This window comes from Pygoscelis adeliae, unplaced genomic scaffold, assembly GCF_000699105.1.
Source record: "Pygoscelis adeliae isolate BGI_AS28 unplaced genomic scaffold, ASM69910v1 Scaffold16, whole genome shotgun sequence".
NCBI classification, from domain to species: domain Eukaryota; kingdom Metazoa; phylum Chordata; class Aves; order Sphenisciformes; family Spheniscidae; genus Pygoscelis; species Pygoscelis adeliae.
Genome location: NW_008825162.1, coordinates 7,387,010 through 7,404,512, shown reverse-complemented (window position 1 = coordinate 7,404,512; position 17,503 = coordinate 7,387,010). Strand labels below are relative to the sequence as shown.

The window sequence follows — 17,503 nt, the reverse complement described above, 5'->3', positions numbered from 1 at the left end:
TATCTCTTGACAGAAGGAAAGCAATATTTAGGCATCTTTGAGCTTTATTTTGTAACCCAGCTTTCTGAATGTATTTTTTTCTTTCAATTAGTTTTAAAAACTAATTTTATTGTGGACAGGGTTGCTGAGTTTATGAGGGTTTGGTTTTTTGCTTTTTCTGCAGTGCCGTGTCGATGGCATAATTTTGACTCCTATCACACATTAAGTCTTTAAATTTCTATGTTAATGCATGTGTTATTGCAGCCCAGGGGCAGGAGGTGGGGTTCTGGGAAAGAAGAAGAGGCGTGAACAAAGACTAAACCATACACCCCGCAACTATATTGTAGCCCCATGGGGATTACCTGATCATGCAAGTCATTAAGAATTATATTCTTTGTAGAGCTAAAGTAACATTAAATAGAGCTTTAGAGAAATTAATATTGAAGTAGATTGTTTCCAACTGGAATCTTTTCTTGCATGTTTTGAATTTTTTCTACGTACTTCACCTTTTCTTTGATCTACAAACAAAACATCCTCCCACTGATTTTTGATGTGAGGCTGTCTTACATGTAGCACAAAATGTAATCTGTTTTTTGTTTCGTGCCCTCTATAGAGGGCATAAAGGCAAGGCCACATTACAGTCTAGTACTCAGTTTGCATATTTTTGTACCGGTGACTTGCATGATCAGGTAATCCCCATGTGGCTACAATATAGTTGTGGGGTGTATGGTTTAGTCTTTGTTCACGCCTCTTCTTCTTTCCCAAAACCCCACCTCCTGCCCCTGGGGTACAATAACACATGCATTAGCTAATCCCTTAATCTTTCTGACCTTTCATTGATTTACTAACAGATTTTATTGTAACGTTTCTTAAAACTGCTGTGTGATCATGGTCATATAGTACTTACAGCTCTCTATATAGCTGGTTTTTAGCTTAATTTAGTTGAAATAGATACAATTTAATTTTAAGTCATTAAAACTTACTACCTATATATTTTGCAAACTTAATAATAATATATGACCACTGTTCACATGAATATGTTTTGCCATATGCCAGATAGTACACTTGGTCATGCCACTCAATAATCCTGACAAATTACTCAGTTTTGGAGAAACTGAAGATCCCCCCCGACTAAGGGAAAGTTAGATAAAAAGGACAAGGAGCCAAGCAAATGTTACCATCCTTGCTGTGAGGAATCTGATGCAACAAGCTGGTCAAAACGCCCTTATGTCTGGATCTCTAATCGTGGTATTTTCACTATATATTTTGCAGCGGTTTGCTCTGGCTTTGCCAACAGATGGAGGGTTTTAGCTAACATAGCTGCGGCCTCCTTGGTGAAGAGTGGGAGAAACCACCTAAGTAGTGATGGTTTCCAAAGTCACGTAACGCTTTGAAGGCTCAAAGCACATCTTGAGTTATACTGGGAAAGTATTTGGCTGGCAGAGAAAGTGTGATAGTGGAAGATGGCAGAGGCACCACTTCTATTTAAAATACTGGCTGTTACTGCCTTGTGGCTTTCAATCTGGTATGAACCTTGAGCACACTTCAGTGGGCTAACTGGAAAGTAGTAAATGGATGAATTGCCTCTGTAAGGGATGTGGTTTCTTGGCCTTTTGACCATAGTGCGTTTCTCACGTGGAAATTCGATCAGGTAAAAGGTGAGAGCATTAGACCTTGGTAACAAGCAGAAACATGGCTTGTATTCAGTTGGCTTTCATACCTGATCCTGTACCTTGATGTGCTGAAAACCCTTTGCAATCTCTTTCAAGCCTTGCAGGTGATGTGTTGTTATAGCTGTAGTATGGTATAAAAGCTTATTTGATTGTTCCACATGGTTAGTCAACAGCTAATGAGCTAATACAGCATTTTTAGAAAAAGCAAAGCACAACTTCCAGGCCAACAAAAATGTATACTCTTCTCCAAAATCTGAGCTGATTTTGTAGACTAAAAATAGGTGACAGCCTGACAAATACCAGTCTGATAAGTGTTCTGAACAAATATTCTGTATTGTAAGATCATTAGTAGAGCTGTGTTGTGGTTTAACCCCAGCCAGCAACTGAGCACCGCACAGCCACTCACTCACTCCCCTCTGGTGGGATAGGGGAGAGAATCGGAAGGGTAACAGTGAGAAAACTGGTGGGTTGAGATAAAGACAGTTTAATAGGTAAAGCAAAAGCCGCGCACGCAAGCAAAGCAAAACAAGGAATTCATTCACTGCTTCCCATGGGCAGGCAGGTGTTCAGCCATCTCCAGGAAGGCAGGGCTCCATCACGCATTAACCATGACTTGGGAAGACAAATGCCATCACTCCCAACATGCCCCCCTTCCTTCTTCCCCCAGCTTTATATGCTGAGCATGATGTCATACGGTGTGGAATATCCCTTTGGCCAGTTGGGGTCAGCTGTCCCGGCTGTGTCCCCTCCCAACTTCTCGTGCACCCCCAGCCTCCTCGCTGGTGGGGTGGGGTGAGAAGCAGGAAAGGCCTTGACTCTGTGTCAGCACTGCTCAGCAGTAATGAAAACACCCCTGTATTATCAACACTGTTTTCAGCACCAATCCAAAACACAGCCCCATGCTAGCTACTATGGAGAAAATTACCTGTATCCCAGCCAAAACCAGCACAAGCTGTCATCCCGGTGGTGGATGGCAAAGAAATTACTCTGCTCTTCCAATTTTTACATTAGATGTTTATACATCTTGAGAATAGGCTGTGACTTCATGTTGTTTTTCTTGAACTTTTTGGATTGAAGTGGGATACTACAGCTTTGGCTAGTCCAGTGCTTTCCACAGGTCATCTCTGAGCAACAGCAGTTTCTTTTTTTAATTTACTTTTTTTTCTTTAAGTATGCGCACAACAAATTAACATTCAAACTCCAGTGTACACCTGTGTGAGGGATAAGACAACTTAAGCTGCCATATCGGCCAAACAGCCTGACTAGAGTATTTGCTGGAATTAGCGGTTGGTTACTGAAATGTCCTTGCAGGCTCTTTTTCTTTACATCAAAACTAAATTGCAGCTCTCAGTCTGATCAGGGAAAATGAAGCAGACAGTCTGGGAGTTATTGTAGGAGCAAAACTACTCTTCCAATTAACTAAGCGTACAGCAGTCAGAGGGCTGGTTCTAGTGCAGATATCTAAACTGTTATTTTATTTGACTCGCTTTGGCTTTAGTCAGGGAAATTTTCCTTGCGTCTAATTATAAAAAGACTTGTCCAAAACATCTTTTGCAGGACAGTTTAGGAAGAGTTTGGTTTTTACTACGCATCACCCCTCGTGTTCTTGCCACAGCAGGAGAAGTGCTGAGGACAGCAGGGGGGTTTGTGGTACTTTTCAAGGCAACTACAATCAGGGGGGCTGGCTGTAGGGTTTGCTTTGTTTTAAGATTGTCATGTAGAGTTACCTTATTTCAGCTTGAGATTAGAAATGGGTATATTTCATCATAATGGAGATGAAATTATTTGGGGTAAAAGACTCCAGAGAGCCCCAAATTATGAGGAATGAGATATAAAAATCACAATAATGCAAAGTTTATGTAAAACGTGGAGTTCCTTTATTTATCCTAGCTGGTAAAAATGCTTAATAACCAGAAGCTTCACAATACATTGTTGGTAGGAAAGCACATTATGTGTACATTTTTGTGTGAGATGGACCTGAGGAGAAGCCTTTGATCTCTAGTGTGATACATAGTTGCAATGTAAACACCTTTGCTTTGGTGTTTGTTGGTATAATATAAAGTCCTTGGACCAATATCATACATTTCCATTGAGGTTTGGAAAAATAACATGCAAGTTTGCACAAAGGTGTTGCCTATACATCTTAGGAGAAAACACCTAAATTGTATTTAAAATTACCTATCCGAAATGCCCTATTGCAATCTATTAATTTAGTATTTCATCAGGGACGTATTGCAGGGCAAAACTCTAAATTAATTGTTCCGCAGTCTGAAGACTGTAATTTTGCTTCAGAGCCAGCCTTGCTTGATTAAATCCGCCTTAAATGAAACAGCCAAGAATTCTTTTGATTAAAGTTAATGAATAGAAGTTAGTGTGTATCTATCCTTTCATGCAATTAGAAATCAGTAGATAAGAGTATAGGATCCTTTTTTTAAAATGAAAATTCCTTTTTAAACTTTTTTAAGCAAAACCTTTGTAAAGGAAACGCATGTCACAAGAGATATGTGATTCAGTGATTGTATAGGTTTTAACAGGAATATCTGTTATATAATATATAAAATATATAAAAGATAATAATATCTTTTATTCCTTGGTGACTTGCTAGATCTGTGGATGACAGTAAAAAGAAGTTTTCCTGAAATCCCAGCTTCTCTGGATACTGCATTTCTGTATCATATCATTCCCCTTGTTATTTTTCTTCTCCTGGACTCACTTTTTTGTAGTAATGAAGATTATTATTAGCCTCATTTTCCCATTGTGCAGCCAGAAAAACTGGGCAGGAGTAACTGTCTAAGCTGACATAGCATATTGAGTCGTGTTTCTTGACTCCTTGGTCAGAAGCCTTGCAGCCATGGACCCACTAGGCTTTCTTTTCTACTCTTGCTGTCACCGGAATGCTTAGGAAAAAAAACAATTGTTATGCTGAGAAAAATCCCAACAGGTTGTTGCTTCAAGGAACACAAAAACTCCCCCAGGCCTCAGCCTGTCTCCTTGTCTCTGTTCCCTGTTCCCTCTTCCCACTGCTGTGTTTCCTCAGGTTTGTTTGTGGACGGCAAAGGGGAACAAGCAAAATCCCCGATCAAGGATGCACCGACAGACAGCTCAGTGGTCGGAGTCGTGTGTTCCCTTTTGCTGCCACTTACAGAGCTCAGGGAATGACAGAAAGTCGACCTGTAACAGTATGGTAAAGTGAGCCTACTTCAGGTTTTGCAGGAGCACATACGTCTTCCTGGCATTCTCTGCTGCTCTTTTTTCTTGGTACTTTGAACCTCTTTAGAAGGTAGACACACTCAATTTATTTAAAATTAATAATACAATTGTCCCTAACCTCCTCACTTCTTGATGTCATCTGATGAGGTTTTCAATGATAGGTGTTAATGTAAGAGGCAGAAATAAATCTTGTACGAACTGCATAATTCAATTTTGCTCTCGAACCTGTAGAACTGGCTGGGGAAAGCATCGTAGGCACTGAACTGACTGAAATATTGCTGTTACCTACAGTCAAAATTAAGCTTCCAAAATAAGATTCTTTAACTTCGAAGCCAAATACTTTGTTTTGTTTTTAGTTTGTATTCTCACTTGAGTTTCCTTGCAAGTGATAATTTCTAAGGGGTTTTTTTGTAGAGGGCTCTAAAGCTAGCCACTCCAACTTTCCCCTTTAAAAGTGAGATTCTTCTGGTTTTGTATGGCTCCAAGAATCTGGTTCTTAAGGAAAACATGAAATAATGGAAATAGCACCTTTCCTTGAACTCATTCTTGTTATTTAAATGTATTATTAGTTTTAGAATTAACACCTCGGTGACAACCAGCAAAAGAAACGTGAGGAAAAAAAAATCTCCAAATATTTGTCGTCAAATTTGGGCAAACAGAATGTTTGAGTCTGAGACCTCATTTCTTGAGGTTTTCCTTCATGAGGGCAGAAACATTTTAGTAAGATTCTTAGATGATTCATCATCTGAATCTTCAGTATGGACTTCATGAGTACAGCCCACTGGCCTTTGTTTCATAGCCCCATCCCTTAATCTGTTTAACTGAGACTACCTGCTTCATGCGAGTTAGAGGTGAATTGATGTTTCTGTTGCAAAAAAAAACCTGTCAAGTGGGGTCAGAGTTACCATTTCTGTGTGATTTTTCCTGACTCTGACACCAGTCACAAAGACCTTTCAAAGCTACTGATTATGTGTCAGTTCAAAGTGATTATTAAAAGGAAATTATTAAACTCCAGTGTTGGTTTACAACAACATCCCTAATACCAAAGCTTTTTAAGAAGAGCTTTAAAGCCAGCTGCTCACCAGCCTGACTCGTGCATATTGAATGTTTGCCTCTGACAGTGTGGTTGTAAATACTGTTCCTAGAAGCATCTCAATGAGGAGGACTTCAGAAAGCATTCGGAATACTTTTGAAAATCATTGAAACATAAAAGGAAGCTTTTTCTTTTGCTACAGACATGAATGCACGCCAGATATGACTGCTAGCGCAAAAGCAGACCGATGCAAATGTCAGTGTTTGATAATCCTGGAGAAGATTGTTGCATACACACAGTCTGAACTACAGAATGCAGCATCTTGGAGTGATGGTTTTAATTTCCCACTAGAGGAAGAGGGATGTAATGGGAGCACAGGAGGAAAGAGCATAGACGCATCCACAAAGACAAGAGAAGAGCGTGTGTGGTTGGGCCATATTGTGAATATCAATTATATGAAATCCATGTCACGGATCATTTTCTAGATGAACTATAGTTAGTCTGCACCAAGTGCCTTTCCTAACCTCTAGTAACCGTTTAAAAAATTTAAGAACAAAAATAACTGCTTTTCAGCAACAACACTAAAGTCTTGCCTTGCCTGCAGACAGTAAGACTGCAGTTAGCCATCTAAGAGCAATTTCACACGTGAGGTTCTCATCCTTCCGTGCATCATCGGGGCTGCCCAAGGCACCTGGCTTTTCTTCTTTGAAGCGGCAGCCCTCAAAGAGGAGTTGTAGCAGCTCTCAGCAGTGAAGCATTTCATCTTTTTTTGGGTGGTGCTGCTTCTCATGTGAGGCATGTTGGCTTCAAAAAGTGAATAAATAAAATTAATTTTACTTATTGATTTCAGTCACTAGATACAAATAAGTTGGAATTAAAACTTTGCGTACATCAGCAGTTGATCCTATACCAATAAAATGTTACTTCAATTAAATACCGTAGACTTTCAGCCAGGCCCACAGCAAATGCAAGGCATTATTCTTATAATAGCAATAGAAGAGAAAGATGGTAGTTTAGAAGGAGTGAAAGCCTGGGGTTATTTTCTGGACGAGTTAATTTTAAGCTCCGGTCCAACAGGCTACTCGGTGCAAAAGAACAGTGAGCGTAAGCAGCCCCTTGGTCTTATTTTCTTAAACTCAGTGCCTTATTCAAGATCAGGTCTGAAACTCTGTTTTGCAGAGTTTGCTAGAGGTAACTTTACATAATATACATACCCCTTTACAATAGCTTTGGTGGTTTTTTTTCTTTCTTTAGATGTATAACTTCAGATCCCTACCTCAAAAACTGGATCTTTTGTGATAAAATGTTTATCTCCATTACAACCAAAGAATTAACTAGGATGTGCAATTCAGCGACCTTTTTTCTTTCCTTTTTAGAGATTTCAGAGTATCAGAAAATAAGGAGGTATGTTTATCATAATTTGGTAAGTTCAGAATATGTGCCAGCATATAGTTTGAACTATAGTTTAGCTCCACATCATAATGTGTTTTGCCGCCAGTTCGGAATAAATTTCCCAACATCCTCCTACAAATCAAGTTTTGAAGTTGTGTACCTTTATCCGTCTCCAATAATGGCTCTCCACATTCAGATGTCAGCAGATGAATAAAGGGAGTGCTCGACCAAGGACACTGGGTTGAACTCGGTGCTATCCCTTTTCAAAGCAAACATATCAGTCATCCTCCAGCATCTGATTTCACCAGTGGAAGTAGAGGGCGATGCATGTCAAGTGCTTTGGTAGCTGTTTGCCAAGGCCACTCCAGTAGACGACACAGTCGCTGCCGGCCCAGGGATGCGTGGTAAATTCAATCCTGTTGTTGTTCTTTCTGAATAGATTTTGACAGGACTTATTTTGGCTTGTGCTCCAGCGAAAAAAATTGGTTTCCTTCACTAGTCAGGTTTGTTTTGATCTTTTTTAATATGGCTGTTCACTTCCAAAAGAAGACTCACACTGATAGAGCACCTGTAAATCATAGCCCTTGCTGCCTTTTTTTTTCCCCCCTGCCAGCCTGCAATTCAGTTTTCATTGGAGCTAGTTAAAGCCAACGAATATAAGCTTTTAGCATGCAGGCGCTGTAAGAAATATTAAGTCCTGTGGATTTTAAATGAATTTCAGGCACAATAAGATTGTAATTTGGGATGTAGACTGACTTCAGAAGTTAATTCAATTGATGCAGCATAATAGTAATTCAACGTAATGTGCTCATGCCATTAGACTTGCACAGAAAAACGCTCTAAATAGCTATAATGAATAGTTTGGATTTTGAAAACCTAGGAGAGCAATTTCACCTTGAATCATAACTGGCATTTCTCAGAATGCTTGTACATTATGAAAATTCTAAAAGGTGTATGAATTCAAGTAAATTTCAGTACCACCCTGGGTAAAATTAAATTTTAGTGGCACTCAAACACTTCTGGAGATGTAGTGGTAAAATCTGCTTTCACCTGTATAGCTGTGGAGGAAACTAACCCTGCTTCAAGGAATCTGCATTATGCTATGCATGAAAACATAGGGGGAGTTTCCCAAGGGGCTAAAAATGTATGCTCTGGTATTTTTTAATGGAATTTAGCTGCTTAAAGAGCTTGATTCTTACCCACTTGGTTCCAAAGTAATTTAGATACCTCTAAACATGCCCAAAGGAGTGGTGCGTATGGTATTGCCGCTTCTCTCTCTGCTTTGGGTTAAGTCCACCACCAACACAGACTGCTGCAGCGATAGTGCCACTGCAGTGGCAAGAACACAAGTCTCCATAGTTCAGTTGTGTAGCTCCAACAAAAGCAAAGGCTAAATTCCTTGCTATCAAAGTAAAATTCTGTTTTTAGAGATCCAGCATTTACAGCCATGTTAACATTTGGGAGCTATATGGGTAAATTTGTTCGCTAACAAAAGAGCTACATTACATTTTTGGTAGGAGCTTTCAGTCTCATCTCCTATCTAGCTCCTTGGCAAACAAGTTCAGTCTAACAAGTTAAGAGTTTACGTGTGTATCACAGCCAAATTGGCAAGATATTTGCTACTATATTAAAAAAAAAAACAACCAACCTAGCATAATTTGCCATACTCATATTATTTGTGCTAAGGGAAACCCGTAAATCCTCGTTTCTTAGGAAGCGTCGCCAGCCTATGGCACAGGCAGCTGGACCCTGCAGCAAACGCTCTGCTCCCCCCGAAGCTGTGCCTGGCTGCTGCATCCCTAGCAGTACTGGTTCCCGCAGTGCCAGGCTTGCTTTCCTCCATTGGTAAGAGGACGTTCGTGCAGGCAAAGTCTGTCAGTAAGACAGCTGGAAGTTTAACATAGGTGTGCTTCAGAAGACCTGGCGATGTGCGTTATGCTGTGGAATTATATGTAGAATCTATATGTAGAATTTGTTTTGGATGGAAATCGTTGGTGCGTGGGGTGGAGTTGTATGCAGAGGTATAAGACATGCAAACACAGGGTAAGGCGATACTGATTGGGAAGTTCTTGATTTATTTATTTATTTATTTAACTTTTTTTCTTTCCAGTGACTACTAGGCATTATCTGTAAACAGCCTTGCTTCTGATTAGGCCTAATCAAAGTGAACAGGAAGAGTTTGATTAAAATGAGTCAATCCTTTCTTCTTGGCTTATGTAATGTTAAGCTAGTTAATCCAGCCCTGAGCCTAATTAATGTCTGCCAATCTGAAGCAAATACCACCACCACCCCCCCCCTTAATATTATGACTAATGCGGTGGTGAGTTGTCATTTTCAAACGTGTGAATCTGTCTTTGTTCTCTTGAAAAATCTCTCTGTGCTCACACAAGTCGCGTGAGACTAGAGCAAGGTGTCTGTTACCTATGGGATAGATAGGTTCTGGAGACATTTGTTACCTCTGCCTCCTCAAGGAAGCTTTGCACAACTTTGACAGTGTCTAATACTGTAGTTTTTGTTAGGAGAATGCAGTCATCCCGGTCTTCCTGCAAAAGATATCGGCCCAGGTGATCATGTCATAATTTTAGAAGCTTTCTCTGCAAATTTTTCACAGAAATAAGATCCTTCAGGCACCAGGTAGTCTCCCAGGCAGTAAGTCTGGGAGTAAGAAAGATTTCTCATTGCTATGAAATCACAGCTGCACGTAATGACCTAAGGGTGTGTGCAGGAGATAAATGTGTGCGGATCCAGAGATGACATTAGGTACTTCCTGAAGGGCCTGAAATATCACTTGAGGTATTGAATATCACATGCTGTTCTGCTCACATATTTTACTCGGAACTGCTTTATGATATCTTGCAATATATTTTGAGGTGTTGGGGAAAAGAATTGAAGCCTCATGTTTTCTTTATTAAAAAAAAAAAAAAAAAAAGAAAAAAACCCACAGAAGACCAAAATGTTTCTGAGCTAGTTATATCTGGTGAACAGAGAGTTGATCCTAATCTTGAATGGCTGGAGGTGAAGATATTAGTCATAGTCTGTGTACGGTCCCCCATCCTTTCGAGCTGCTGTACTCCAAAGCCATGCCACCTTGTATTTTGTATTCTTGCTATCTGCCAATTCTTTCCCCGTTTGCTAAAATTTAATAAATCCAGAAGTGGATCTGAAACTACTTTTAGAGAGCTATCAGAGCATTATGCTGGCAATTACTCACTCCTAATTAGCCAGTTTAGCCTCAGGTGGTCCCCAAGGGAAGGGAGATGGTTTTAGTGGCAGGCACAGGGCAGAAGCTTAACTGTGGTGAACTGAATCGTGACATGGAGGGCTGAGCTATCCTTGCTGACAACAAGAGGAACCTGCTGGGACCACTACCTGGACAAAACACCTTGGTTTGGACAGCTTGAATACCTCTCGCTGTGTAATGTTGGGATATTTGGCATAAGAGAACCTGATCCCTTGGAACTCAGTTCATAAAGAAACTTCCGACGTTGTGGCTAACGGCTTTTCTTGTCCTCCACTCCTGACCCAGATGATCCAGTCCTGTGTAATGTTTGCGATGTGGCATGTGTCCCGGATGAGGCAGAGCTGGCTTAGCTTGCAGCCCTTTTCCTGAGGGTTCCTGTCTTCTGCGCTCTCCCAGTGGTATCACAGACTGCAACCCCAGCTTACCTCCCCATACAGCATGTTAATTCCCTCTGACTTTGGCCAGTAAGTAAAAAACACAAGGAAGAAGCAGATCCAATGAGACGTTTGAATCCTATTTTTCTTGGGAAGATGTACGATCTCTTCTCATCAGATTCTGTATGTAGCATCACCCCAGACAGGGCCCTTCGCCAGCCTGAAGTCTCTGTGGCACACCATCGCCTGTCAGTGCCATTTAAGCCAAGCTTTTTTTTTGTCAGTAGAGACTGCAGTTAGTGACAATAGCTGGCATTTCTGCAGTGTTTCGTATTTGAAAAACCACCCTGGAAGTCATTTTTTTTCTCTTCAAGACACCAATGGAAAGGTCCAAAATAGAGAAAGTTGGTTAATTTGGGAAAGGATCCCCGAATGTTCATTTTCCTTCGCATATGCCCAACAATTTTTTTCTAGGAGACAAAGGCAGGAGAGGCACTCCCATTTCTGCATTACAGCAGGCTCCCTTTGCATGCGTTGTCTTCTAAGCAGGTCCTTATTTCTGTGATCACAGATTGGAAGCAAGGCATGTTCCTGTCTGCTTGTTTTGGGCTAGAGTCTTCCTCAGGAAGATCTTACTTTGCAAATACCTAATTGCAGCATAATATGGTTTTTCAGAGTCGGAATATGCTTCAATCTGTCTCTTTTTTTGTAACCAGATTCCTGTCTTATAGAAAACAGCTGTTGATACCTGCGTATGCTTTGGTCTATGAATAATTCAAATCAAGATTTGATTTAAAGCTTGCAGCACTTAACACTAGTCACAGAACAATTATGTGATTGGTGCTGAGAGAAACTAGCATCTATATTAAAGGGAGAGAGGAGCCGATGCTAGAAGTTAGATGAGCAAGTTAATTAGTGCTGCCTCAGCCACCGATGACCTTCTGTGACCTTGTGGTAAAGCTTTTGACTGTCACATTGATGTGTAGGTGTTGAAAGGGTGGTATTGTTTCAAAGAAAAGAAGCTATTATTTCAAAAATCCCCAAAGCCTCGTAGGGTTTATCTTATTAAAGTTTGTGGTGCTTTCAGCTCTGTCAAATATTAGCAGGTGATATTTATAATGCTAATTGTAAAGTGTTATATTTAAAGAATGTAAAACGCTGACTTTTTTTGAGGAAACTGCTAGAAACAGCAGTAGGAGAGAGAAAGCTCAAAGTTTCTTCACTTTCTGGAAGTACCAGAGTTGATGAGTTTTTAAACACACCGAAGTTTAATGAAAAAATCCAATTCTTGCTAAGCTCTGCTATTGGTCTCTGAGGCTGTTGCTGTTTGTAATGGATTATGAGAACAATGTCATTGAACTGAATTCCTCTGTAATACGCCACAATTGAAAGGACGATAAGAACTCTTTCACATTCTAGAAAGCTTTTTGGTTGTAATAACTTTAATAACTTTAAGTTATGGATTTATATTAAAATGTATAAAATTATGAGGTCCCCACATCACGAAGTAGTGCAAAAATCATTAGAATGACTTTGCTGTGCTGATGGATTGAGCACGAGATGAACGCTGGCCTACTGCTAAAAAGGTGAACCCTATTAAAATCGTTTTTAATAAGCTTTTAAAATGGTTGCCATTTTGCTATTCACGTAATTAAAAGGGAGGGAAAACTACTCAAACTAGTAAGTAAAGAAAAACCTTTGGGCCTCACAGCACTTTCTCCAGTCTTGTTTCATTTGCAAACACTTGGAATGCAAAGTTAAAACTTGCAGGTACGGCTATCATAAATTTTAAGTTAAAGGCCATGAAGGTTGTAATGTGTGCCAAGAGGGCAAAACCACTGCTTTTCCTATTTTGGATTTTTTTTTTAACCTGGCTTTCTGTCTTTGAGTGTTTTGTACATGCCAAGAGTATTTCCATTCTCTGAATCGGTGTTCCTGAATGTGTGTTTAGACTGAGCAACCAGCACGATCGGGGTGTAAGTTACCCATTTTACATCCCTCTTACAGTGCTGGGGTCCTGTGCCCTCACATTGAGACGCTGACACACTTATAATTAGGATCTTTTCCAGCAAACCAGCAACATAACAAGTCGAACAGTATTAGTAAAATGAAACTCCTAAGTGCATTTGGAAGAACACTGATTACCAGACTAAATAATCCAGAACAAATGGCTAGAGTTTTGAAAGGCTAACAAATGAAAATGAGTAATAAAACCAAGCCTTTTGGAATATTTGTAGCAGTTATCTAGTTTTTTCTTTCCAAGGTAATCATGCAAAACTAGCAAAAGTAGGATTGCTGTAACATAGTGCTTTGCATAGTAGGGACAATGATTTAGATGCTATCGGTGAAGTGCTGGTAGGAAGTCACAGCACTAATTTGTATAAAATTTGGACATGTTTCTATGAAGGCACCCTGAGCTTGCCAGTATCTGCTAAGAAATTTTTGTTTTAAAGGAACACTTCAAAAGGTACCAGGGTGCTTCCCACCTAGTTGTAACTCAGCACAGATAACGCTATTCTGTAAACAGAGAAAAATCGTATCTGCTGCTGGAAACGGATTTAATACAAAAGCTTTCAAAACAACTCTCCACCTGCCCACCGAGTCCTGACAGAGGAGATCCTTTCATCTGGCCTTGCTCCCACTCCAGCAGCTTGCAGCGGCCTCCTGGGTTGCCACAAAGTCCATGTCGAGTCCCTTCTGGATCTCTAAGAAAGTTTTCTTTCTGTCATCTCTGGCACTTGGTGTTGATGTGCTCCTGCCCCTCTCCCAGCTTGCTGTGACCCTCATCCTCTCCCTGTCCTCTCTGAATTTGGGAAGCATCTTTCCACCCACTGGTAAGGAGCACTCTTCCTTTTCTCCTACCACTTTGTTCCACTTCGTTGTCCACATTGCAGCCAACAGGACAGAGCAACCTTCCCCCGTACTGCCTAGCCACAGCTCTTTAATAGAGGCATATGCTTCTGGTGTGAGCAAACGCTTCTGCCATCAATCACTGTTTCCTTTGCTACAGGACTTAACTCCTAGCCAGCATATCTGGGCAGAGCAGCCTTTATTTCACTGAAGCAACAGCTTCTTTGTGTCAAGGGCACATCAGCTCTGTGCTATGCTAACACGTCAGCATTGCAAACAAGGGCAAATGCAGATATGGGATTTAAAAGAGGGCTAATTTGTTCGGAGGTGGTTGTTGAAGAGCACGTAATGCCAAGCCATATGGCTGGAAACCTTCATACAAAATGAATTCCATCATAATCTGGTAGGGTCTGCTCGTTGCCGTTTTCCCAAGGATCTTTTTCACGTTCAAAGAATCTGTGATATTCATTGAGCAACTCCTGTGCGCAGATCTGGGAAAATCAGTATACCTGCTGTTCCTAGTGTTTCCCTGTCAGATAAGCGTAGGGATAAAAGAAGTAGGATTATAGCAGAGGGATTTTTTTGTTCTGCCATTAGAGTTATCATGCCAAAACAATAAATAATGGCTCTGCAGGAAAGGCATGACAGTCAATTATCTGGCCATACATACCAAGGTGAATGCAATAGGTCTTGTAATGTCTCGGGTGAGATATTTGGGTACCTTTGAGCCTTTGGTAGCCATAAACTGGAATTACTGCAGTAACTTTTCAGCACAGTGCTAAAACTCTAACAGGATGCCATGTTTTACATTTGATTTTCTACCATATTCATCCTTCAGGCATTACTGGATTGGGACTTTTTTAAAAGGGTCCTACTTTGTGAGCTAATTATGACAAATGTTGATATGACATCTGTTGCTCACTTTAAATTACCTCTTAGTCTGTTGGAATTCATCTTGAAGGCATTTTTGTAATGAAACTTTTTTTCATGAACATTAATACAACCTGTGGGAGATCTGAATAAAAAAGGAAATCCGCCAATCCTGCCAAGAGAATAGCTTATGTGCCAGCTGCTTTTTTTTGTTGTTGTTTTTTGTTATCCTGCTTTCTGTGATATTAATACAGCTGGTTTCCAAGGCACTTAAATAGATAACAGGTTGTTATAGTATGGAGGAATTCTCCTTGAGAGTGAATAATTAGGACTGCTGCCCGAACATGGAACCACGTCCGTGACCCAAAAGCTGTTGCATTCAAATAACTAAACCTTGTGGTCTTCACAGGAGATAGTGCTGTTCTGTCTTGCAGATGTATTTTCTACTGCATCCAAGATTAGTGAATAATTTCTTGAGTTATCTTTGTGTGGTCAGTCTGTAGCAGAGCAAAGGAGTTTATCCCTGTGCTCCGTATGAGATTTGCTTTACAGCTATTTGTGTGACAATGGGTACTTTTTTAGCACCTGTCTGATCAACATTTTACCTACTGAGTTTCATTCAAAAGTTATAAATATGACTTATTAAATCATGCTAAACGATTGTAATAATTCAACCCGTATGTGAAGGAAACCCCATCAGGTTTGTGAAATCTAACTTTGTGTTAATGTACCTCTGTCACAATTTCTTTAGGTACAACCGCAAGTTGCACAGCGGTTCGTGAATATTAACTTTTGGGAAGGGGAATGTTTCTTACGTGTAAGACTTAAAAAACACATGAAATTTAGAGGGCAGCTCAGTGAAAGGATGCTGGTAGGTTCTGAGATAATATGGAAGTCATGCAATCTTTGTGCAGATGGCCTTGATCAAAACATCCTTTTCGATGCAAGGATTGTGGAGGCTTGATGAGGGAAAGATTTTGAAGGCCTTTTGTGTCCATATGTAGTGAAATTCCTGCAGAATGGATTTGAAGTTTGCACCTGCTATAGTGTTTGGTAATGCTAGACGGCAGTATTAGCAGGTCATGATTAGCAGAAAGCATTACATGACTACAGAATAAACCAGAAAGCATCATGCAAGCACAGAATAGAACAGTTACTAAGCTTGGCAGGGGAAGAAAGTGGAAAACACTTCTTTTCGGCTTTTTCTGAGCTTAATACAGACATTTCAGTAGACGTTTTATGGATGGATTTAAGTGCTTATGGTTATTAAAAGGACTTTTCACAGTCTATGGAGATCTTGTTTCTTTTTTTTTTTTATACCACTGTTCATTTAATTCTTCAAAGTGGTCATAATCAATTTGATCAAGTAAACCTTGTGACATTTTGCATTTTGTTCCACAGAAATACCTCAGGAGCTTTTTCTCTGCAATGCTGAAATCTCCATCGTCTCCGCTGCACATTGATAAAGTGGGGCTAACGCTGTCAAAACACACCATCTGCGAATTCTCACCCTTCTTCAGGAAAGGCGTTTTTGACTACAGCAGCCACGGGACCAGCTAACTTTTTGGGCCAGGACCCTTCTGCCGGAGGAGCGCAGTCGGAGTGGTGCCTTCGCTTTTGCGGTGCGAGAGAAATGGGGGGAAGAAAAAAAGGTATCTTCCTCCATACCTGGGAAGTCGCATCTGAACGGCTCCAGTTAGACAGCTATGCCCCAGTGCTAACCTTTGGCCTTTACCAGTTCTCACATTAGTGCCTGCGTTTTCCTGGCATGGGGTATAGAGACATTTTTGTGTGAGTTGCTCTGTTAATACTGTACAAAGACTCTGACTCTCGTGCTGTGTTTGGACTCGCTCCTTAGCGGGAGTGCTTCCTTCCCATTTGCTCAGACAATTTGTTCTGGTCGTGCGAAAGCAACCCGTGTTTACCGTGGCGGTGTGTCATGCTGACAGAGGGTTTCTGAGCAGCCTTTCAGTTTCTGTCCAAGCTGTTCCTTACAGAACACTTCATCTTTTGTTTCCTTATAGCATACTGTGGCGTTTAAGGTAATGCTCATACTCCACTGTTGTTTGTTTTCCCTCCCAGACACACATTTTAGCTATTTGACTGTATAATTGTATATACAGTCAATTCTTCAGCAGAAGAATTAAAGGGCATGGGTAACTTGAATGTTTACAAAAATATATGCAGCAGAAGGAATATAATTTAAGCCCTGTAGAAGTCTTCCACACTTGATTGATTTGAAGCAGAACGAATCACTCGCCATTAATTAAGAAGCAGAGGAAGCAATAGTTACCGAAGAATGCGGTCAGCATCTTTTCAGATTTTCTAATTACCCAGACTGTAAGTGGATACTGTGCACTGTACAGAGCTTATAGCTATGCATAAAGCTAATGCAAAGTGCTATATTTCGTTTTTTGAAAAATAACTTCTTCACAATAGCATAACACTGTAAAACCCAAGTTTTATTTGCATCAGTGAAAATTTACAGGATTTGACTAATAGTACTTTAAAATTACTCAGGACTCATTCAGACTTGCACATGTATATACAGGTAGAAATCATTTTATATTGCTGCGAATCCAAAAATGTATATACATTGTGACTGGAATAGAGTATGTGTACATGTTAATGTGTAATTGGTTGTATAAAAATCAAAACTGAACGACTTCCAGTTATTAAAACACATAATGAAAGGTAAGTTTTGTGTGCCATTTGTTAGGAGCGTGAAGCATTATTTGTGAGTTGCCGTCATTGACCACCGGACTGTTTCATGTTGTAGAAAATGATTATTAAAACCTAAAGTAACAACACTGGTGACATTTTTATTTCATGACCTAAATTATAGGAACAGTAATGTTTTACATCTAGTATGATGTATAAA

The 17,503-nt window shown here is 40.2% G+C and overlaps 1 protein-coding gene across 2 annotated transcripts in view; it reads left to right on the top strand.

Annotated features, from left to right (window-relative positions):
* The window catches only part of KIF16B (kinesin family member 16B), a 129,303-nt gene extending 111,872 nt beyond the window's left edge, over positions 1-17,431 (top strand). For both annotated transcript variants that reach the window (XM_009328728.1, XM_009328727.1), the window contains one exon: positions 16,024-17,431. In XM_009328728.1, the coding sequence (XP_009327003.1) occupies positions 16,024-16,182 (159 nt within the window). In that variant the 3' untranslated portion in view covers positions 16,183-17,431. The remainder of the gene's footprint in view (positions 1-16,023) is intronic.
* The last annotated feature ends 72 nt before the right edge of the window (positions 17,432-17,503 follow it).